General features: G+C 39.2%; 1 protein-coding gene across 2 annotated transcripts in view; it reads right to left on the bottom strand.

The window, feature by feature from the left end:
* The window catches only part of Astn1 (astrotactin 1), a 299,981-nt gene that overhangs the window by 171,955 nt on the left and 103,420 nt on the right, over positions 1 to 24,606 (bottom strand). For both annotated transcript variants that reach the window (XM_090340377.1, XM_090340378.1), the window contains exon 2: positions 23,380 to 23,567. In XM_090340377.1, coding sequence (XP_090196503.1) covers positions 23,380 to 23,567 — 188 coding nt within the window. The remainder of the gene's footprint in view (positions 1 to 23,379; positions 23,568 to 24,606) is intronic.

The raw sequence follows: 24,606 nt of genomic DNA, 5'->3' as shown, positions 1-24,606 counted from the left end.
AAAGCTTAGTTTCACCCTAGGAAGAACTAGAAGAGCGAATCTGAGACATAATTAATTATCCCTCAAGGCAACTGGACATACTGAATTCAAATTACACTCTAAAGGAATTAAATACTTGTTACAAAAATAAGAATCCAGTAGAGAAGTTTAGTGGCTTGTGTCCCCAGGTTTTTAACAACAACCAATGGTCAGGGCAAAGACTCAACTGTATGACAAGAATCATTTACATTTGTCTCTCTGGCTTTTCCCAGAGTCAGATCAACAGGAGAAAAAATGTGCAAGCCCATATAGAAACTCCAGGAACATTCTAATTTAGACCCAAATTTTCCAAGGACAAAGAATAGATGATCAAGATAAATACATAGAAGATTGCCTCTCAGAGTCCTTATGATCCTGGGATTGCATGAACTCAGTAGAAAACCAGAGTTATGTTACTAATAGATTGAAAGCACTTAGTAAAATAACTGTGCTCACAAGATGCACTGCATGGCCTCTTTGGGTATAACCCAGGCCTTTATCTATAGCATAAAATACCTGAAATAAATACGATAATTCTTTCAACCTGAAAATTTCCTGATTATACCACTCACCTTATCAATGGAAAAGTAGCTTTAAGGGGCCGGGAGTTTGGCCTAGTGGTAGAGGGCTTGCCTAGCATGCACGAAGACCCGGGTTTGATTCCTCAGTACCACATACATAGAAAAAAGCCAGGTTCAAGTGGTAGAGATCTAGCCTTGAGAAAGTCCAAGGACAGTGCTCAGGCCCTGCGCTCAAGGCCTAGGACTGGCAAAAAAAAAAAAAAACTAGCTTTAAGACCAAGCGAGGTAGCTCACACCTATAATCCTAGCTATTTAGGAGGCTGAGATCTCAGGATTGTGGTTCAAACTAGTCCAGGCACAAAAGAACCTGAGACTGTTATCTCTAATTAACCTCTAGAAAATGGGAAGTGGGGCTTGGCTCAAGGGTAGGGAAGTAGCCTTGAGCTGAAGAGCTCATGGACGATTCTCAGGCCCAGGGGTAGGGTAGAAGCCTCAAGCTGAAGAGCTCAGGGACAGCATCCAGGCCAAATTCAATCCCCATGACCCCCCATCCTCCCCTATACACACACACAGACACACACACAGAAGTAGCTTTAAATTTTCTGCCCTGAAAACCCCAAAACCACAGACTTAGAACATGGTGAAGTGATCCTTCAGGATCAGACTAGCACCTCCACTTAGCCAGTGGAAACATTGAGAAGCAAACACTCACATCTCCACTGAAACTGTAAGGCTCTTCAGATGTCATGATTTTTTTGGTAATCTGCTTTTGTTATTAAAGATCCCTTTATTACCAGCTGGAGTCACCCAAACAGAGCAGATATCCCTTGGTTATCTCCTGTGACATACTAATTTTTTGTGGTGGCTAGTGAAGAGAATTCCATTACCCTCTGCCCATCTTTTCCCAAATGGAAGACAAGTGAAACACTTTAAGCATATTAAGTAGTGAGCTCAATTTATAAATTATTAGGAACATTATCTTCTCTTGGGGGTTTTCTGAAGTCTTTAATCGCATGGAAAGTCTTTCCAGTTGCCACGAGCTACCCTGTTAATTAAGAGGCCTCAATATGTCTTCTGGGGCTTCTGATGTGAATCGCACAACCCATTGGTAAAGGTCTGCTCTTCCCTACCTGCTTAGCCTCTCTCTGGGGCAAACTTATCTTGCCTGCTATCTTGGTATCCCAGAATTCCTTCCTCACCACATTATCTCAAGTATCCAGAGTAAACATCCTAGAGGAAGACAAAAAAATAAAGCAAGATGCTCCCCAAGGCCCCTCTGGTTAAAATGGCATTTGCTCAGTGAAGCGAGGCAGGTAATAAACAAACTTCAATAAATAAGAGTCAACTCTGAGACAGAGCTTTCAAGGTAGGGAAGTTGATCATCTAGATCTCTTTTAGCTTAATGAGGTTATGGGTACATTCTTCACACAAGGAAACCCAACTTGGTAGCACGATAACTTCGATCCCTGTATTTCTCATTTAGTCTGTATAGTTTGCCTTCAGTTCCTTTATGAGACTCAGGAGTTTCATCTAATGAGAGCCTAGAGCCCAACAGGGACAGTGACTGGAGGCTAGTGTGCTGGAGTCAGCCTGGGCTATTTCAAGTTGTCCTCCTTCAGATTCTTTTTTTAGAACTGCTTTTTTGGTTCTTGAGATTTTTCTTTCCTCAGACCCTTGACTTTGCTATCCCAAAGCAGACATGAGGGAAAATATTTGTTCATAAGTAGCTAACTGATCCTGAATAGCGTTGGTTACCTGTGACTTGCCTTAATGAGAATGCTAAGGTTAAGTTGAACTGAGTAATGCAGGGTAACAGAAAAGCAGGTGTTCCATGGTTTGAGTTTTCAGGTCCAAGGCTTTGCTGTTGAATCCTCTCATTACAGAGGTTGACCTACACCCTTGCGAACTGGGAGAACTATGAGAAATCAGGCTACCCAGGTAGACTGAAGTCTCTTATGTGCCTTTGAATGTAAATGTAACAATTTTCTATAAGCCCTGCCTAATCAGAAGTTAAGGGTGAAGCCCAATTGATATCATGTATAAAGAAGCTAACTAACTTCACCTATTACCAAATATGTGGTTATGTGTGTACATACATGTGCACAGGTGAATGTATTATCCACAACAGGATGGCTGGGAGATAAAAGGATTAAATAGAAACAAGAGCACTTGAGGCTGTTGTCTCAGCAAACCTTGGGCAGAGCTGCCTAAGATAGCCAACCTTCATGGACTATGTTCAGCAGCCCTTAGAAACTTCACAAGCCAAGCACGAAGCCAAATAAATATCTCCAACTGGATAATTTTCAGCACCTATTCTTTGGCCATGTTCCTTTCCTCTTCTTTGTTTCTCTGCAATAGGTTATCTTGATGGAATAAAATCATGACAATAATCTGCTCCATTAGAATCAAACATTAAGGGAATCATTGAAACAGGAAACAAAAGAGGCAGCAGGAATCATATATGCTAATGACCATTCGACTTTAACCTCCTTTCTCTCAAATCAAATGAAGCTGTAAAACCCTTCTTCCATGTTCTGAAAAGTCAGGCAACCTCAGTTCAAAGGGAAGAAAGGATATCTTAGAAAGCTGATGCTCTATGCTGCGGATAGAAGTAAAGAGAGAGTTACGGTGTCTAGATTTCTCTAAATCAGGATCACAATCTCTACCAATCAAGGCTTTGAAAGATCTGTTTCTTCCCCAGCTTAAAAAAAAAAAAACAACAACAACAACAAAAAAACTGGCAAGGATCCTTAGAAGCTATGTTACTCATCACGCTAATGTTTAAGATGTAGACAGATGGCCTTTCACGTAGGGTGTGGCATTAGTGGTATTCTTTCACACACAAGGGTATAACATGATTATAATGGTTGCCATGAGGTTGAGTATGCCAGAGCTTAATCAAGTATTCAAGGTCCTGCTCCTGTTCTATGTTATGAAAGAGGACCTTCAGCAACTCAGCCCCTATCCTGGAAATCTAAAGACTCTACATGATTGATGCTTCATTTGATGACTATCTCAAGGTTTCAGACCATTATGAAAAGATTAATCATTTACCAGCTTCCTATAACAATCCTACTACATATGCTTAATGGCTCTCTAAATCTCTGTTTTATCTTGCTATTCTATGCACACATTGCCTTCCTCCTATAGGAGAAGTACAGTGGAGACAGGAAATCAATAGTAACTACTGTTTGCTAAATACATACCATGTGCCAGGCACAACACCATGCAAACTGTATTATCAAGAAATCTAAATTTAGAATTTACTATTTCCAGTTTTAGATAAAGAAAAAGGAGGTAATAAGTGTTCCATAACTTATAAATGCTTGTATATAGTGATGAGTCCCAATCCGGGTTTGATCACTGATCTTAGCATAGTTTTGGGACCCAGAGGGAGAGAAAGAGACCTACCATTATAAGCTAGCCCATAATCCATCAATGTTCCATCTTTCTAAAATTAAATCCTGTGTCTAACCATTTCCTTACGTACTCTGATATACATTTGCACAGATTTAGGTATCTTTGTGTTTTTGTGTCCTTGTTTCACAATTATAGGCCTAAGCCAAATTAAAGTTCTTTTGCACGATGGAGCAGCACACATGATGGGAGAAAATGTACTCAAACACTTTTAAGGAAAACACAAGGTACACGACAGCCATATACCTTAATGTTTATTTATTTGCTTATTTATTTAGTCAGTCATGGGGCTTCAACTCTGGGCCTGGGAATTGTCCCTGAGCTCTTCAGCTCAAGTCTAACTAACACTCTACCACTTGAGGCTCAGCACCAATTCCTCTGAAAATTTTTCTAACTAATAATAGATTTAGAGAAGACAAGAGAATCTCTGCAGGTCACATTTTGCATTAGGACACAAAAAATGACAACTGTGACTTTCAAACACAAGTTACTCCACAGCAGTCACAAAGCTCTCTCAATGGGTAACCTGATTTGACTCACTAAAATTTTAATGGCAAGCCCCAAATTCTAACCTAAAGCCTGAGTAAAATAAGCATCTCATCATATTCCCTTGTTATACTTCAGATTTAGCTGAATGTTGGCCTCCAAACAATATGAAAAATAAAACTGAAGATTGTAGTGGAGGAGCGGCAAAGGAATTAAAGACTTAGGGGAATTGCTGATGTACAAATACCATCAGATCAACGTGCTCCAAGATCCCTTCCAAGCCTTTACTTCTTGCCAGCCAATCCTGTCTAGCATGAAAGAAGGAAAGAGGAGGAAAGACTCATAGTTTGGGAATATTCTGTTGGGCCATGTACTCAGAGCTGTGGCTCTTATTTCTCCTTTAAAACTCATTCAGTTGAGATTTTCTATGAAACTAATCAAACATGAAACATGGAGAAGGGGCCTGGTTTGTAAAAGCAGTCTCTGAGTGCGTTACTGACATTCTCATTAGGACAGGCTTCATTAAACTACCAGCTCCAACATCAAGAGCATATTGTTTTCAGCTAATTACATTTTTGCTGGCAAGGCCATTTTACAAGTCTTCAAATCCTTCCTATCATTAATAAAAAAAAAAATCAAAAAAATCAACCTCAAACCCAACTGTCCTTCCCAGCCTCTTCTCTCTCTGTTGTCCCACCCAATTTTGTCAGGTACTGTCAGCTTTGTTCTGATTTTCCAGGTCTCTCTTCCTTTTTTTGGCCTCTTTTGGAACAGAAGAATGCTGATGAAGAAAGGTATAAAGATAATTATGTAATCATTATTTCTCTACCAACTGACCATGACTTGTTCAGCTACCATTCAGACCCCAGTTACATATACCAGAACCTTAAGCGCAGACTTGGAGCTCATACCCCAAGAGACACCAGAGCAAAGGCGAGTAGGAAGCTGGATGCTAAGGCTGATCTCTTTCCAAAACCTCATGGAAAATTACAAAAGGCTTGATTCTGCTATCATTTACTAGATTTTAATTTACTGACCCATGGCTCAATCATGCAGAATGAAGCCATGGGTCAGCTTGAACCAGCCAGAGACAGTCACATGACACAAAAGCTGTTAGAGACTCTGGCTTCCAAGGCAACTGATAAGATAAATATCATCTGCTGGACCAATGTGGGGCTCGGTATCTGGGGCGAGCATGTTTTCCTGACCTCAGGAGGGCCATTTCCAACCAACCTGCAACATCAGTACAAACAAATCCCAATCACAATGTTCACCAAGTTTCTCTCCTGTTTTACTTTTTAATAATGGCTGTGTATTCTTAATGCATTTAGTTCTATTAAGGGAAAAAGAGATGGAAGAAAAAGAACACACACGCACGCACGCACACACACACACACACATACACACACACAAAGAGAGAGAGAGAGAGAGAGAGAGAGAGAGAGAGAGAGAGAGAGAGAGAGAGAGAGAACAAGTATAAGTAGTTAAGTAATACAACTGCTTTTGTCTCTGTACTCTTCCTCTTTCTCTGCCTTGATGTTTCTTTATTTGCCCTTCTTCCTAAATCCATTCTACCTTTTAAAGCTCCTCTCCTTCCTGACATATTTTCTTCCAACTCTAGACATGTATTTGGATATTTTTCACTTAATGGTTAGTACTAGTATTCTTCTTCTATACCATAACTCTGACTAGAGTTACAGACAATGACTACAATTGAATCACCTTCTAGAGGCTCTCTCTTTGCAGATTGCGTAGCATGGGACAGCCTTAGTGAGTACAACTCTAATTTTATGGAGGCGAATCTTCTAGGGTCAGTGTGTGTGTGTGTGTGTGTGTGTGTGTGTGTGTGTGTGTGTGTGTGTGTGCACGTGTACACACATGTGCACGCACCAGGTGTGTGCATCTAAGCTCTTGAACTCAGGGTTTGGGGGCTGTCTCTGAGCTATTTTGCACAGGATTAGTGGTCTAAAAGGTGAGCAAAGTTCCTCTTTGAATTTTTGGGTGTTAATTGGAGATAAAGTCTCAAGGACTTCATTGCTTAGGCTGGCTTCAAACCACAATCTTCAGATCTCAGCCCAATGCCCCACCCAAATAGCACCATTTTACAGTTAGTTGGTCTGGAAGCCTGCCTTCTTTCTTTCTAGTTAGCGCCTGGACTGGCTTGGAAGAACACACAATTAGCTATAGATCTTTCTGGGAAGAAGGAAGCCACTGTGGGGTGATAGTTTGATAGTTTTTTCATTCACAAGGATGTTAAAATAGCAAAAGTTGAGGTGATAGCTATGTTTTCAGGAAGCTGATGGCTTAACTTTATTCAGCCTCACTGTATTTCCAATATAATGGTGACATTAGCGAGAAGTTTGGAGATGGCTGATGGCTCAACTTGATGAATACCGTTAGAACTGACTCATCCTTGAATCTAACCATTCCTTATCTAGTCCACTAAGGTCCAGGTGAATTAAGTCTCATCACCAGATAGGGGCAGTGAAATTTGTCATCAAATTTTAAGCATCTATTTAGTACCCAATTATAGGCAGTGCTATACAATATACTGTACTGAGCAGTATTTTTAGAAAAAATCTTTTTTCAAACTAGGTACTAGTGGCTCATGCTTCTAATTCTAGCTACTGGAGAGGCTGAGATCTAAGGATCATGATTCAAATCCTCAGGCAAAAAAAAATCTCCATGAGACTCTTACTTCCAATTAACCACTCAAAAACCAGAAGTGGAGCTGTGACTCAAAGTGGTAGAATGCGAGCCTTGAGCAAAAGACCTCAGGGACAGCACCCAGGCCCTGTGTTCAAGCCACACTTTCAAACAAAACAAACAAAAAGTAATCTTTCTAAGAAACTAGTGATCTAATTATTATTTATTTATTAATCTATACATTATATGCATTTATGGATATTAATTTGCATTTGTATTGCTGTTTTTGCACCGTGACTGCAGGCAAGGTAGATCTTGTTCTTGCTAACTGTACTCTGATTGCTGAAAATAAATCAGGCTTATAGAACCAAAGACCTGTTGTGAACAAGTTTTCTCTGCTACTCACCATAGAATGAGAGATGAAGGTGACAAGCTGGGAAGACCCCACAGCCACAGTCTCATAGCTAGCCATAACTCTGTTGTACTCTCCCTCGACTCCCCCCGCCCTCTCTACCCCCTCAAGAAAGCATACCAGAATGTGTATTGAGTGAAAATGACTTTATGATAGATCAGGTATAACTCTGACTTCCCTTGAATGGGAAAAAATTCCCAGACATAATTTTTAACACATCATATACTGTTAGCATGAAATACACTTGCTGCGTCTTAACAACTGATAAGGACAAACACAGGATCATGAAACTATGAATGTGAGCTGCAGAAATGTGAAGGAGGCTGCTGGGGACAGAAAAGCAAGGTGCTCATTGCCAGAAATTTGGATCAGGGACTTGATTGTACAACCTCAATTGTATATCATCTTACCCCTTTGAAATTGTGCATGTCTATATAAATCCATGTCTTGCAATATGCAAACCTAGACTTTTCACCCAGAAAATCTTTTCCAGTGATTTTGCCCTGTATCAATTTGAAAATATGTTTTCAATATAATTATTGTATAAAACTGTTATGTAATTAATTATAATCATAAACATAGAGCTATTTTATACCACCTAATATACATAACATATGCAATCTGGAGGAGGTACCATCTTGTAAATAGTCACTCGTGATGTGAGTGACATGAATATGAGAAGGTTCTTTTCCCATGAACATAAGCAAAGAGAGAAGAACTGTGAAGGTTTATTGAAGAAAAGTTGCTACAAGCAATCCTGTCACATGCCTTTTTGAACATCTGTTTTCTATTGGTTCAGGCATGCTCAGTTTTCCTCATACAGTTACTCTTCAGGCCTCTTAGCAAAAGGCCTGGTCTTGAGCTAGAACACAAAGATGCAAAATCTGTCCCAACAAAGAGAAGACACTTGGGGGATAATTATACTTGTGTACAGAAAAAAAAGCAATGGAGAAATATGCAATAAGAATGGAATGACACCACTTAAACTAGCTCAGATGAAAAACAAAAAAGTGTGGGGGGGGGCAGGGAATGGTTAGGATCATTTTCCTAGAGGAAGTCATATCATAGATGAGGCTGGATTTTTTTTAATGAGTAGGAAGGGATGCTCTGTCTCAGGGAGGACAGAAACATTTCAAGTTCACAAAGTCCAGCATTAGTGAGAACATAGAGGAATTAAAGAACAAGAAGGCCCAGCCAATTGACTGAGCTGGAGAGAGTGGCCAGAACAGAGGCTTGAAAGCAGGCAATTCAGAGGATGAGGGTCAGGCTGTGAAAGGTTGAACATCTTGGAATTCAACCTTCTGAGTAGGGGAATCGAGGAAAGTTTTCTAGGCTTTTCACCAAAAAGGGAACATAGTCCTATGAGTTGCATTTTATTTGCAACAGCTGGCTGGAGGCATTGAGAATAAAGTTCCAAAAACAGATCAGAAGATAGTGAACAGATGGGGAACTTTTGCCTCTGTCTAGGGAGGTATAAGGGCTGCACCATCACTGGTAGTGGAGAGAAGATGAAACAAGGGAATGAAAATCATGATGGACCTAAGAGGAGAATCTTGTGGGCACTGAGATAGGGGAATCCCCAGTAATAAGACAAAATAGGAAGACTGTGACCCAAAAATGACCAATGACCCAAACAATGAAAATGCCCTTTTTTATGCTTATGGATTTCAATTGGAATAACTTGTCTTTTATCCCCCCATTTGACTGTTCTTTCTCTGAGACACTTGTGACCTTGAATATTAGCCAGCTAAGAGAGTATTTAATACAGATACTTGTGAAATTTTCTGAATAGAAAAATCAGGCCGTTGGACATGCATAAAATACCACACAGGAATAGCTATAGGGTCCATTTCTTGCTCTAACCTTTTTCATTCGATTAAATCAAGTGTACATGAACATTGGAAATGAATCAAAGTTGATCAAGAAGAAAAAGGAACTTGCAAAGGACAGCAACCAGTGTAGGGAAAGGATACCAGAGAGAACAAAGGACACCAGGAGTCTCCAGTTCCTCAATGAAGAATTAACTTCTCAATCCTGCCTTTGCCTGGCAGTTCCAAAATCCATCCTGAGAACCAGCAAGGTCCATGTAGAAGGGGATTCAGAGAGTTATTGTTAGGCCTTGGATCTTCTACCATTGTAATTTGGCAAATCTGAAGTTACCTTGCCTTCAGTAATTACACTTATAAAGTAAATTTTTGCTCCCTACGTTAAACTGTCTGTCCCGAGGACAGTGCATATAGGACATCTGGAACAATACTTCAGGAAGGAAGTTCGGAAGGAAGGGAAGGAGAGAGGAAGGAGGGAAAGAAGGAAGGAAGGAAGAAAGGAAGGAAGGAAGGAAGGAAGGAAGGAAGGAAGGAAGGAAGGAAGGAAGATAAATAATACTGGCTGGACTAAGCTTTTCAGGACTTATTCTGGTTTTACCCAAATCATATTACACACAGGTTAAATGTCATCTTCTTAGAAGACTCAATGACCTGTACCATTCTTTTTGGTTTGTTTGCTTTGCCAGTCTTGGGGCTTGAATTTAGGGCCTGAGCACTGTCTTTGGTCTTTTTCAAGGCTAGAGCTCTACCATTTGAGCCACAGCACCACTTCCAGCTTTTTCTATGTATGTCTTACTGAGGAATTGAACCCAGGTCTTTGCACATGCTAGGCAAGCACTCTTCCACTAGGCTATTCTTGAGGCCTGCAGCAGACATTGTGAGAGATGTTCCCCTTTACCTAATCTCTCCAAAGGAGTCTGGGAGCTCTCCCACCCTGCTGTCTTCTGTAGTTCTGGAAACATCCTGAGGATGACTTTAGAAAAACTCCTGGACTTACTTTTCACCAGAAAAATTGGAGTTGCATCTAGAGACATAATGAGAGACTTGGAAGTGCAGAAATTGCCCAGTGAGAAGGGTCCTCATCAGCAGTTCAGCGAATTGAGGCAACTGCAGAGTGGTCCTACTATACCATGCAAAAGGCTTTCATCCACTAAGCTCCTTCCAAAGGACCAGGCTAAGATCCAGAGTAAAAGTGATGGTTCTCTCCCAGGATGCAACTTCTTCCATTCCACCCAACCGACAGCCGCATAAGCCCACCATTTTTCCTGTGGACCATCCATCATTTCATGTCTATGAATGGAAAACAAGAGAGTAGGGTTGCTGCAGAGAATGAAAATTTCTTCATATATTACTTTCAAAGGTGTCAACCAGGGATTTCTGATGTCCCACGTGTGTTCTTCCCTTTCCTATTCCTACATGTGACAGCGTGAGGTGCTTTATAAGGTCATCTACCTTGGGATTCCCAAAGTAGGGGACAGAGTCTACCTATATACCCCTAGCATGATGAATAGCAATGACTGGTAAAAATGGAACTTATATCAGTTATTTTTATAAGATATTATATTTTTAACCTACACATTTTCATCTAAGATAAAGGCTGAAACAAGTTTAAACTGAAGACAAAGGTCAATTGGTCTACATAAACATACTCGCAAAATTCATGTACAAATTATATTGAAATATGGCCAGAGAAATCTCACAGATCCCTAACATTCGGACATCAGTTGTTTCAGTCTAGCCTCTCCTTTTTAGAGAAGAAAGCTGAGACTCAGCAGCTGAAGCTGAGCAAGGGACTTGCTTAACTAAAGACTTTGATATCTGGGCCCTGATCCTGACCTCTGGTGGCTTGTCTTGCTGGTGTAGCTATAGATCCTATAGAGGAGAGGCAGGCAGAATTCAGCTCATATGAGGAAAACTTGTTTCTAGGCCTGTGCCATGCTAAAAAAAAAAACATGCTGGAGCTACCCTATCCTCACCCAGAAGAGTCTACAGAGACCAAGAATGCCCTAAAGAGGCTGGAAGTGACTGATGCCAATCCCTTTTGTGACTCTGACCCATAGAACTCTGAGAAGGGCTAGGACCAACACAGCCTGTGAAGGCCCAGACATAGTTATGTTAGTGTATGTACTCCATGACATTTAGACAATGAATTGAGGATAAAAGAAAGATGCTCTAACTATGCTCAGAGCCCTCTAGCCTTGTTCTGTGTGAGATTTATTCACTTTGTAAGCACAGGGATTAGGCCCACAAATGCCAAAATCTGACATGTTCACATTTACAAATCTTAAATGCCTACCCAAGTGCATCCCAAAGCCTCTCGTCTTCTTTCTCAGCATATATATATATATATATATATACACAGAGAGAGAGAGATAGACATATATACATATATACATATATATTATAGAAGAAAATAACAGTTGGGTCTTTAATAGTACACATGTTGTATGTGATCTCCCATTCATCCCTATCTTTTGTATGCTAATAGAGTTGCAGAACTCATACTTCAGGCCACTGCTAAGTCGGTGTACAAATCTCCAGGAGGTTCCAGATTCTACTCAGTGAAGCTTCTGGTGCTGCCAGCCATGGGCGGATATTCATAAACTGATATCTGACTCTTCACAAGTTAGCAGGCTACTTGACTCATCTACAGCTATTTATGGACCTTGGCAGCAGTGGTAGGGGATAAGAAGGGTGGACATCATAAATAGCCTGGAAGCAGCACCTGGCAGGCCCAGCTGTATCATGGATATTCCTCTGTACTCTCTAAAGGACTACTGGCATCAAGTCCTCTTCTAGATAAGACATTTAATAAACTCTAGCAGATACTGAGAAGTATCACAGCTGATGTCATGAGAAAAGGTCTATGAGGACTGCTCCGACCATCTTGAGAGTCATCCGCAAGGAAGAGCCGCCATTAATGCTTCACAACACTGGCCTTAGGCCCTACACAAATCCACTTAATGGTGTTTGCAAGCATAATTTTACTCATTATTACCCACTTATTTTAGATATTTAGCTCTAAGGGAGTGTTTCCACTTATCCTTCATGAAAGTGTGCTATATGCCTCAAAGTTGAATTCAAGTGGTAACCATCTGCCTTACAGAGAAAAAAGTAGCATATCTGCTAATGGGTATCTGGTTTATATTTCTCTTGTCAGGTCTAAGCAAAGTAGTGCTATCATTAACATCTGTCTATGCTAACCCCATCAATACTTCTCAAGAGAAGATAATTTGCTTGAGTTTCACCTGAATGTGGGAGCATCACTTGCCTACAATTTCTAGTAAAAAAGTAAATTTTTATCAATGTTTGCCCCGAGGAACAATTATAATCAAGCAATAGGGGCCTGACTAAAACTATCAATTGAGTATTTTTCATACTTCCAACAGAAATCTAACATCTCTCTCAGTTTGTTAGTTGTCTGTCTCTGTTTAAGCTCTGAAGACAAAATGAGAAATTATTAGATCAAGGGAAGCAACCTCTGGTTCCTTGTCAAATTGTGCCTCATTTTTGTTAAGTTTTCTTGGAAGTCAGTCAACCTATTCATTTACATACTGTATATGGCTGTGTGGGGAACACACTGGTAAGAGTTAAGTAGTTGAAAAGAGTTTATACGGCCTCAGATGCTTATCATCTGGTGCACTACAGACCTGTGGCCTCAATAATCTCCTGTCATTGTCCATTTTAAGGTTCATTTTGTGGATTTAGTGCTGGCTATGTCTTCTATATCCAAATCTAGTGTACTATACCTTCAGTCAGGGTCCAAGGGTCTGGGTCTGAGGTCAGATTTAAACCTCAGGTTCATGAGAAAACAAAGTTTTAGAGAAAGGCAGAACCTACCAAAAAAACAGTAAGATCTGGAAGAAAAGATAGGAGCAAGAAGTAGAATCTGAGATTTTCTACCATCTCAGCCATGGATATTGTCTATTACTTTACATCTTCATTTTTACTGTTGTGGATGGGAGTGATAATCTCCGCATGTGTGGGTTCCTGGGCAGAAAATATACAAAGATATCATTTAGTCTGATGAGAAAGCATTCTGAATTAGCGATAGCCATAATGTCATAACTTATTGAATAAAATAGCAATTCCAAAATCAACAACAACAAAATAAATAAATAATAAATGAGTGAGTGAATGGAGCTCTTTCAGAGACACTAGAGCTGAGATTATCATCCTGAGCAACAGAATGTCTCCTAGGATACTCTGTCAACAATGAAAAGAAGCAACCTAAGCATTCCCTGGATGTATGCGAGAACATCCTAAAGGTTCATGATGGGCCTCTTCAGTTGCCTGGATGATGTCTAATTGCCTCAACCTTTTCCCTAGGCACAGCTTCTCAGGGACTCCTGTTGCTATGATCCCAGATGTTTTCCAGCTCCCTAATAATAGACCCCTGAGTATCACCTTGCTTGCAGAATTGTTTCAGGCAGCTTGCATTGCAAGAGTTTACCTTGTTAATATTTACTGGATGCTTCCCATGGGCCCAGCACAGTAGGAAGTATTTCATAAGAATCACCATCCTATAGCGTAGGGTCAGTTTACTAATCCCCATAATATGAATATAAAAATAACGAATTTAAAGATGATACAAAATTCTTACAAGGTCACTAAAAAAAATCTAGTAGACAGTCACCTGTGATTTAAGTTGGCCTGTCTGGTATCAAAGTGACTGAAATTCACTCTAAGTCATACAGTATAGTTTCCTGGATGTCTCAAAAATCAGTGGTTGCTCAGAGTCAGCTAAGGGTTTATTGGAACTGCCAGGGTTGGTTGCCCAGTCTGGCTCTCTACCTTTTAATGTAGTTCAGAAACTATATCCCGGGAACCTCTTGTCCAGTTCTCTACTTGTCTTTCTAAAGTTTGTCAAGTTAATGTTTTCTTTAACTAAAAGAAGTTAAATTATTCTACAGCCAACCTGATGCCACAAAAGAGAATCTGTCCTAGTGTTGAATCTGGAGTCAGATAATGTTGCCTTAAACCTTGGTTTGAACTCTCGTGGCCTATGCAACCTTAGGCCACTTTCCCTAAATCTCAGCATTTACATTGGAAAAATGAAGTCATTTGCATCTATCTTACAACATTTCTATGGAAATTGATTCTTACTATGGATAATGTGATCCTATATAGTACTGTAAATATAAAAGATTAGTGAGAGCTTTAGTACTGAGATTATTACAAATCTTGAATATTGATTTTAGTCCCACAAAGATTGTAATTCTTGCTTTCAAACAGACCTTCAGGGATTTGAGTGGAGGTGCTAAACACTTAAAAATAAATTGCTGGTCTCTATACCTTGTGAGCTACATTGTTGAAGAGAATATTATATCAACTTTTTTAAAGACATCAATATTTTTGTGAATATTTAGCCTCAGCTATTTCTCTATGTGGAAAGAGGAGTTATGTTTAAGGCTATCCATTTCAGGAAAGTCAACAAGAGAATTATAAAGAAGAAACAGACAAAAAATAGAAAACATTGTAAGCCCTTCATCTGGCTTTCAGTTCTGCTAAAGACCATCCTGAAGTGTCAAGTAATAATAAAACAGTTAAATTCCCCATAAAATCAGAATCTTGCCTTTTTTTGTCTACTTAGTAGCTAAAAAAAACCCTGAAGCATGAAAAATAATGTTAAAGAATCAATCAATAACTAAAGGGAAGAAGGAATCGATGAAAGTGTGAAAGTGTACATATAGGAAGAAGCTTAAGTTTACTGTTACATAATTTTCAACTGTTTTAGAGTTGGAATTCCCTATCTGCTGTCTTCCTTGCCTGCCAATAAGCCCATTGCCAGCTGTGAGATGGTGTGGCAAAGTCCCAGGGTTAGCAGGTGGGTTTAGTGGAGCTGAACAGAATATGAGCTTCTGGATTTCTCTGCCTGACAGAGCCACAAACAGAAAGATGTGTGTGATCACAGTCATGGGTCCTAGTGCTCACTGAGTTACCAATGCAGGAAAGGGGACATGTTGTTCTCAGAAGACAACAGTCAAACAAAACCAATAAAGTTTGGAGGCCGGCTTATGTGTTAGATGCTTCTCACAACAGAGAATACAGACGCTTATCGTGAACAAATAGTCATTATATTCCATATCCATTGTGGAAAATTTGAGCTATGTAACACGAGGGAATGGATGGCATAGTGACTTGTGAAATGGAAACCTTTTTGTATAGCTGCATAACTAAATTATAATAATAATAATGCATGTAGACTCTTCTAATTTCAATTCAAATTCTGTTCTAAAAGTAAATAGTTGTCTAGGCTTCAGTTCCTTCATTCAGAAAATAAGATAATACAGTGTCTTAGAAAGTGTGATAAGAATGAGTTAATAGATATTATAAATAAGTTTTTTGTTTGCCAGTCCTGGAGCTTGAAGTCAAGGGCTTGTGCATTATCTTTGGATTTTCTCAAGGATTGCACTCTACCACTTGAGCCACAGTACCACTTCCAGCTTCTTCTGTATATGTGGTACCAAGGAATCAAATTCAGTCTTTGTGCATGCTAGACAAGCACTCTACCACTAGGCCAAACTCCCAGCTCTACCTATAAATAAGGTTTTGTATATGTATGTAGAGAGAAAGTGAGAGAGATAAGGAACATAATATATAGTAAATGAAAGCTAAGATTTTTAATGATATAGTCATAATGGTGGTGGTAATGATGATGATTTATATGATATATTATGATTGTCTGAATATCTCTAAAGGTTAGGTCATGTTATGCTGGTTATACTAAGCATATTAATCATGGAATCTTTGCTTTGTAGCTTCTAGTAAAGAAAATTATTGTGAGCTGTACCAAGAACAAGAATATGTTAATTCCATCTTCTAACTCCAGACCACAGAAATTGTGTCTGCCTACAGTGTAGTATATGAAGCACTGGAGCCAAGAAAAACCGTGATAACTAGCTAGGTCTACCTGCTTCTTCCCCTGAGGAACTGGGACTAAGGGAAAGGGAAACACAGAATTTAACACTGCTAGGAACAAAGTTGGAAACACTGTTAAGCTGCAAGAAGTCATGAGGGGTCTCAGGTGAGGTAACTTGATTAATAAATGTGAACATATTTGTTCATGTTCCTGTTTGACCCACATTTCAAACATATAATGGCAGCAAAATGAAGAAAAACTTAGAATGTAGGTAAGACAAAAAAAGTAACTCACAGTCACAGGAACAATAGTAACAGATGCAGAAGAGCCAAGCCACAAACTTCAGAGGCTGGGAGCTTATAAAATAATGTGAATCCTGAAGAACCTTCCAGCTCCAGCCCTCATGAAAATCTGCCTTTTGGATTTTTCTTTTTTTAAATCAAGAGAGTGCTGTCTCCCTTATCTCCATATGAATTTCTGCAGTGAAACTCTATCACAGACTGCCTGAGTGGATCTTCCCTCTCTAAAGCTAGAAGGCCTGATGCAGGGCATTCATTTCATTGGTGAGATAATGAGCCTTCTGCAAAGTTCAGCAAACTACCTGAACTTGCAGAACTAGGACCTGAAGCCTACTCTTCCAGCTCTGAACCAAGAATATCCTTACACCATGGCCCAGCTCTCACTTTACACGAATACAGCAAGGCACCAAACAAGAACAGAATAGATGAACCCCTGAAATGGCTGAAGATGCCAGGATCTAACACTTGTTGGAAGAAAATGCAGAGCCATCCCATGGGATAAGGTAGAAAAGCCTTGCAAGTCAAACCTTGTTTAGCTCTGAGTGTGGTCCCCAAAGGGATCCTGGCATCTCCAGGTTATTGTACATCTGTCTTTCAGACAAACAGAAAAAGTAGATTTTGTCTAAAAATCTTGTTCAATATTTTAGCTACCCAGAATTTTCCTAAAGAAAGCAAAGTAGCAAGAGATGGTTATGGCCAAAAGGGCATATTATCAACAAGTGCATCCACTTCTATGTTGAACAGCTTGACTTGCCAACAATGTATCCCCTAAATGACCTTTTGATCCTTTCCAAGGTACTACTCTAAATCTATCCTTTTTGGAACATAAGTATTGAAACTCAACTTTTTCTTGGAGAGGGAGGGGTACTGGTAATGGGGCTTGAACTCAGGGCCTAGTGCTATGTTTTTAGCTATTGCACTCAAGGCGATGCTTTTCTACTTGGGTCACACCTCCATTTGTAGCTTTTCAGTGGATAACTGTAGATAAGAGTCTTATGAACTTTCCCTCCTGGAATGGTTTTGAATCAAGATAATCAGATCTCAGTCTTCAGAGTAGGTAGGATTACTGGTATGAGCTACCCACACCCAGCTCCATTTGTTTGTTGAAGATCAGGATTAACCCTGACAAATTACAGCTTCCTAATTGGATGAAAGAAATAATATCGGTTGATGATAAACTTACAAAAACGACCCTGTTTAATGAATTTGCTAATGAATTTTTTAACAGATTTGCTGAAGGCTAAAATGTGTTCATTTTTTAAAAGCATCTAGCTCTCTCTGTCGTGCCCATGGACACTTAATAAATATCTGATCAGCTTAATGACACACAATGATTATATTTGCCATTCTTCTCTTCCCTGGAAATGACTGTACTGTAAGAGTGAAACAATACCCCCCAGCAAGTAAAATAACTTGTGATGGTCAGGGAGCTGGACTAAAATGTAACACAGCAAGAATGCAAACACAACCATGGTGGCTCCACAGAAGAGCCCTGTGGGCTCCATATACTGAGCACCATATACTGCTTGTCTAGGATAAAACTTCTCTATGCTGCTGGGATAGCAACAGCAGAGTCATTTGTGACCATACCTTATTTTTATATTGCATTTCTCAAGAAATAACTCTGTACCTTGAGCTTACTTAGTCTCCAGAATCCTAGGAAAATGTGAGTGCTTATGACTCCAGCAGGCCAAGGCCATGGGAGCCTGCCAGTAGAGCCAAGTCAGCTTCACACAGGTGTTGTAGTAGTTTGGAATCAGGGCCTTATCCTTTCTAGGAAGACCCTCTACTACCACCTGTGCCATACTTGGAATCCAGAATTATCTTGGCTAATGAAGCAGGGAGTCTCACAAACTTTTCTTCCTTGGCTGATGCTGAGTAATGAGCTTTACGGTTTCAGTCTTCTGAGTAGCTAGGATTATAGGCTTCTCCTATTCAAGTCTCACTCTGGCCTGCTGCTTTTGTGATAGCAATTCATTAGCTAGGCTCCACTGTCCTTGAACTTTCATCCTTCTATCTCTACCTTTTACATAGCTGTGATTCTAAGTATTAGCCACCTTGCCTGGCTGAAAAACTGAAGCATGTTTGAAAGGCTACTTGTAAAAAAAATGTATTTAGACCCCCTTTACGCATATAGAATATCTATTAACACTACCATCTTTAATCACAAAGATAAAACAAATAGAAATATGCTAATATGCTATCACACAGAATTAAATTCTTTTGTATATTGTAGGAAGAAAATGTACATCATATGCTAAATTAGGGAAATTTAAATCCACACATGTCATATGAGGTTGCGATAAAAGTTGGTCTTTTATGGTGTAAGTAATTTGTTTCACTACTGCAGGATTTCTTGACTTTAGAGTTAAATTCACACTCATTTTTAACTTATCACTTTTTCTTTCACTGGTTCAAAAGTTTGAAAAAAAAAGACCATCTTTGTGTACTCTCATGGTTCTAAATGTCAATTATCTTGCAAAATTTGAAATAAATCTCTTCAGCCAAGTTTGAATCATGCAGGAGGTTCAAATACATCATTTGACCCTCAAAGCAATAATGTAAGATTTCAGGAGGGAAATCCAATTATTCTTATGCCAGGAAGAAATGGTGCCTCTTTGGAAAAAAATAATTCAAAAATTTTAGAAAGTGATTGAAAAATAAAAAAAAAGCAAAGGCATTTTCAAAGTTTTAAATTGCTAAGCTCCCCATGGAGTATTGTTTTTTTTCAAGCCTGTGATTTTGCTGATGACAGATGGGATACTAGGGACAGCAAAGAAGAGGCCTTGCAGAGTCTCATTTATCTAATGTCATAACTATCCAAACAAGGCTTACCTTTGGTTTTGCATTCTATCACTACTTATATTTTGTGATGAAAACGAAACAGTGCATGTAAAATATGGAAATAAACACCAGTATCTATATGAAGGCAATATAGATGAGGAAAGTATAAATACAAGAGGAGAGCAATATCAAGTTGAACGTTTTCACAAAACCATTTATTCTCTCTGTTCATATTGGAAATATTTAGGATTATCAGTTATACTTTTAAATATACATTTTCTTAGCAAAAGAGAAAACACTGGGCATATTTATGTTTTTATAATAACCTCCTTTTCCTTCTCTAAAAATATGCTATTTTGAAGCTATATGAAAATTACATCATTATTGATTATTGCACATAATGAAAAACAGCCTTGCTATGGTTATTTCATAATTAAAGTCTCAGATAATATTCATGAGGAGTTCACTGTCCGGTATTGTTACTTGTCCAAGGATTTCACTTACCATTCCAGATGCCTCAAACAGCTGCCTGCTTTACCTCCAAAAGACAAAGTATAAAGTGAATCAAATAAACTCTACCAATCCCCTAGTCTCTGAAAAAGAAGCCATCAGAGACTTCCAGGAACAACATCTTCAAACAGGATACCCCCAGGCTTGATTTCTGAGTTGAGGGCAGATACTCAACTTTAGACTTTGAAACTGTTTGCAGATAGAATCTTAAAGTAGTGTGGAATGGAAATGGAGGAGACGAAAGCTAGATGGGCTGCAGTCTGCTCCACCAACCAAACTACTTTGACAAAGGTGGGAAGAAGACTTTTGTCTGTAGTTCACCTGAGGCCTCCATTCTCCTGCAGAGGTTGAAGGTCTTTTGAATCTTTCATGGAGGTGTGGTCTACCCACATCCTAGAGGCAAAGCTAGAGCCATCACACACTTTCCTATCCACATCCTTTGCCTATGCCATTTTAACCTCTGTCTCTTTCAGCTTTGTTAAAAAAGAAAAAAAATAGCCAATAGAATAAATACATCTGAAAGACAAGCTTTTTCTGTTTTATTTTGGAACCATATCATTGTTGATCTACATGGATAACAGGTAGCATATCAAGAAAAAAATTTCAGAGTTAGGTTTTAGGCTCTTATTCCTCCTCCATTTCAGTTTCCCCCAATCAGTAATGCCTCCCAAGGCCTTACATGAACAAAGCATCAGTGTGTCAGGATTACAGGTATTTGCCCATAACCTTAGCTTTGGGGAGGCTGTGGCAAGAAAATCATGACTTTGAGCCCCACCTGGCCTACACAGTAAATTCCAGGACAGCTGGACTATAGGAAAACTTTTTCTCAAAAATGTATTCATCAGTAAGTAACTACATAAACAAATAAAATTTTTCAATAACATTAGTGTCATAGAGTTTCTAATAAGGGTTATATTTTAATGACACACACTGTTTCCAAAGATCCTTTGGCATTTTTACTCAGCATATCAATACACACCCACATATATATATATATGTGTATATATATATATGTGTGTGTACTGAGATACTATAAATGCTAAGATACAAATTTTATATTATATATTTATATATTATATAATATAATATATATTGTATTAGCTATTTTATATTTTAATATATAATATAAAGCTATTATATATAAATCTCTAAAACTACCCAATCTCATAAACATGCATGCATGCATATGTGTGTACAAGTTTAATATACACATGTGTATACTTAACCACACCCCACCGCACCCCACATGCATGTCTGGAAAACTTACTGGAGTGTCTCATTCTAAGGACAGATGGTAAGGTTGTTGCTGTGGCAACTAGGGAAAGCTTCAGATGGCCTTTCTGCATATCACTGCACATGCTCTTCCTCCCACTAACCTCTCCCTGCCCTCATCTGATGTAGTCCTTGTCTTAAGTTTCAGGATTCTGGATCTTCCTTTTACACACAACCTTGGGACTGTCGCTTTTCTTTACCCTAATCATTTTTAGTCAATGGGACGATAACAGAGACTAGTTCTTTAAAATGATCTTGGACAAAATTGAGGAAACAAAATGAAACCTCACATGTAAATAAAATGCTTCCCAAACTGTTGGGAAGAGATAAATGGGTGGTAGAAAGTCTACCCTATACCCTTCTTTTTAATCTGATCCTGTTACTAAGGCGAAGGTAATTCAGGCCGATTTGGCTAATCTTTCTAATCTCACCACACTGGAAAAACATGATCTTTCCCCAGAGAGAGAACACTGGTCTCTATCTAAAGAACATGAAAGTATTGAAAATATTATGTCTCCCATGTATGAATCTTGATATTTATATGAAGCATATAAATATCCTTTACCCACCTGCCTTAGGGCCACACTTGGACCAGGAGATTTAACATTTGCTATTCAAGGGCTCTTTACACAACATTTTAAGCAACCTGCTGTGAACACACAGGTGGGCCTATCATGCCAATTATTCATAAGGACATCCATTTTTTTTGATTGTTTATTTTTTTTTGTGGGTTGTGGGGCTTGAACTCTCTAGGCCTGAGCGCTGTCCCTGAGCTCTTAAGCTCAAGGATACCACTCTACCCCCTGGAGCCTCAGCGCCACTTCCCTTTTTCTAGTAGTTAAATGAAGATGAAAATCTCACCATCTTTAGTGTGTGGGCTGGCTTTGAACTGTGATTCTCAGATCTCAGCCTCCTGAATAGCTAGGATTACACACATGAGCCACTGCACCTGGCTAAAACAGGTATTTCCTGTCTCTACTAGAAAGTCCATTTTCTGTCCTACAAATGTTGATTACACATAAAATAAATAAATGCTTTATTCTGTGTACTAGGATTTATCAATGAACAAAATAACACCAAACAAAAGTCCCAATCACATTTCATCATGGTAGAATTTATTTAGAGTTTTTGAAATACAAGTGTCTACAATTTTAGGAAGACACTTATTTGAGGCTTCACTTTTCTAAATAGAAGGGTTCCGGATGGTAAAATCTCTGCGCTGAGCTGACAGGAAGAGCAAGTGCCACTTAATATGGCCTTTAAAAAATAGACAAAACCAAAACAATTGTTTCTCCTGGCTAGAAGAAAAGAGGGCTTGGTAGAGCTTTGACATGAAGTTTGTGATTGTAGTTGTTCAACAACTATTTATGGAGCAGCTACTCTAACATATTCTTAGATCCTATTTGAGCCATTCCATTCAAACATAATCTGAAAATACCTGCCTTGTAAAAGCTACTCCTTATCTGGGTACCATCCTAGAAAGAACAAATGAACAATGGTGCAATACCTACTAGCAGATGCATTCTCCACAAATAAGTTTTCTTGTTACAATGATCAATGATCTTTTGGAGTTAGGTGCTGCTATAGATTATTGTCTGCTGCTGTGATTCACATGTGATTATGGGTCATGTGTTTGAAAGTGGTTCCTCAAGATGTTGATACTGGAAGGTGATATAGAACTTTGAAGAAGTGGTATGCATTGGGAGACCTTACATTGTCTAAAGGCATGAATAGGAAAAAAATGTGGGACTTGGCCTCTCTGGTATTCTGTTGGTGAGGTGATTTCTTCCTAGCATTTCTATCAGCTGTGGTGTGAAGAAGTTAGAAGGCCCTCAACAGAGTTGAGCTATGGCTGGTACCATTCCCTGGAACTGTATAGTAAACAAATCTCTTTTCTTTCATAAGTACTCTCACAGTCATTTTTTTATAATAATGTAAATCTGATTAAAATATATGTGGCACTGACTTATTGTTGATGTGGTGCTAGGGGTTAAATTTGAACCATACCCCATCTTGTTTTGCTCTCATTGTTTTGTGGACAGGGTGTTGCATTTACACACAGACCAGCCTACATTATGATTCTCTTATTTATACTTCCCATATGCTGGAATGACAGGCACTTGCTTCCATGACCAGGATTTTATTAATTGAGATGCAGCCCCACAAAAATTTTGCCCACGTTAGCTTCAAACCACAGTTCTGACCTCGGCCTCTCAAGTACCTAGGATTATAGATATAAGCTATCATGCTTCAAAGGCACTGAGATTCTTAATGTCAAGGGAATATTAACTATATATGGCCAAAAAGCTAAGGCTATGCTGCTTACCATGACTGAGATGTGAAGAATCCTCAGCTCTTCTTCTGCTGATTCATGCTGTGGTTCTTCAGTTGGATCTTGCCCGGGGATGCTTGGGGCACCATCTTGATGATGAATGTGAAAAAGCAAAGTACCATTCTCCAGCCACTGCTGTCTCCAGCGCACCAAAGGGATGTCTTCAGTGTTCCCTGAGATCTCTGGAAGACAAACACCAAGAGCACAAGTGATCATTTGCACCAAGGTTTTTCATCTTTTGCTTAGCCATCAGTGCTAATTAGCCAGCTCTGTCTTTAGGCAATACAAGGTTTTAACAAGAGTTTGGTCATACTAACTGCTCTTACAAAGCTCAAAGACAGGAAGAGATCCAAAGACTAGGAGAATTATCCCTCACGGTTCTTCCCACCACAAAGCTAGTGAACCACTTTCCCACCCATTGAGGAAAATACCAAGGTGAAAATTTAAATTCTTCCCTTGGTTTTATGATCAATACCGTCCTTTGCATGGCACAGTTTGAATACCTCATAAGTCCCTGAGGTAAATACAAAGCTTTTTGTCTCTCTCATAAATTTAGAAGTGTGAGTTTCCTAGCAATTATTCCTGGACACACCAATGAATCTACTAAGGAGAGAGTTGGTAATTACTGTGTAGAGAGCTGTCATTGATGGACTAGTCCTCAGGAACTACTGCAGAGCCATTGGGGCTGGTGGACTAATTCTGAAACCACAAGTGTTTGCTGCATAATGCATTGGCCATATCTGATAACTTACTATGACAGGTACAGTAATGTTTGAATTCTCTTCCATTTTCTCTTCAGGCTTGCAGAGCAGAGGTGGTATGCATGAAGAAGGTGACATAAATGGGTTCCTTTTCACAGATACACTCTGTTTCCCAAAGCACTTGGCTACCATTAATAATAAAAATGTCCAAAATATACCCTACCCTTCACACTGTAGCAAGTGCTAAGGTAGTGTTGCAGAAATACTCTGAGTATCCTTCTCTTTTCATTTATTTTATTTTACTTTGTTATTATTTTTGCCAATGTTGGGGCTTGAATTCAGGGCCTAGGCACTGTCTTTAGACACTTTTTGCTCAAGGCTAGTACTCTGCCACTTCTGGTAAGTAGAACCAAGGAATTGATCCCATGCATGCTAGGTGAGCACTTTACCACTAGGTCAAACTCCTGGCCCTATCCTTCTCTTTTATACTCTTAAGTGATGTCATACCAAAACTCTGAGA

The sequence above is a fragment of the Megascapheus bottae genome, chromosome 10, assembly GCF_031878675.1.
Source record: "Megascapheus bottae isolate mThoBot1 chromosome 10, mThoBot2.hap1, whole genome shotgun sequence".
In the NCBI taxonomy this organism is placed as follows: Eukaryota; Metazoa; Chordata; class Mammalia; order Rodentia; family Geomyidae; genus Megascapheus; species Megascapheus bottae.
The sequence above is the reverse complement of the archived record's forward strand: the minus strand, read 5'-3'. Positions and strand labels throughout refer to the sequence as shown.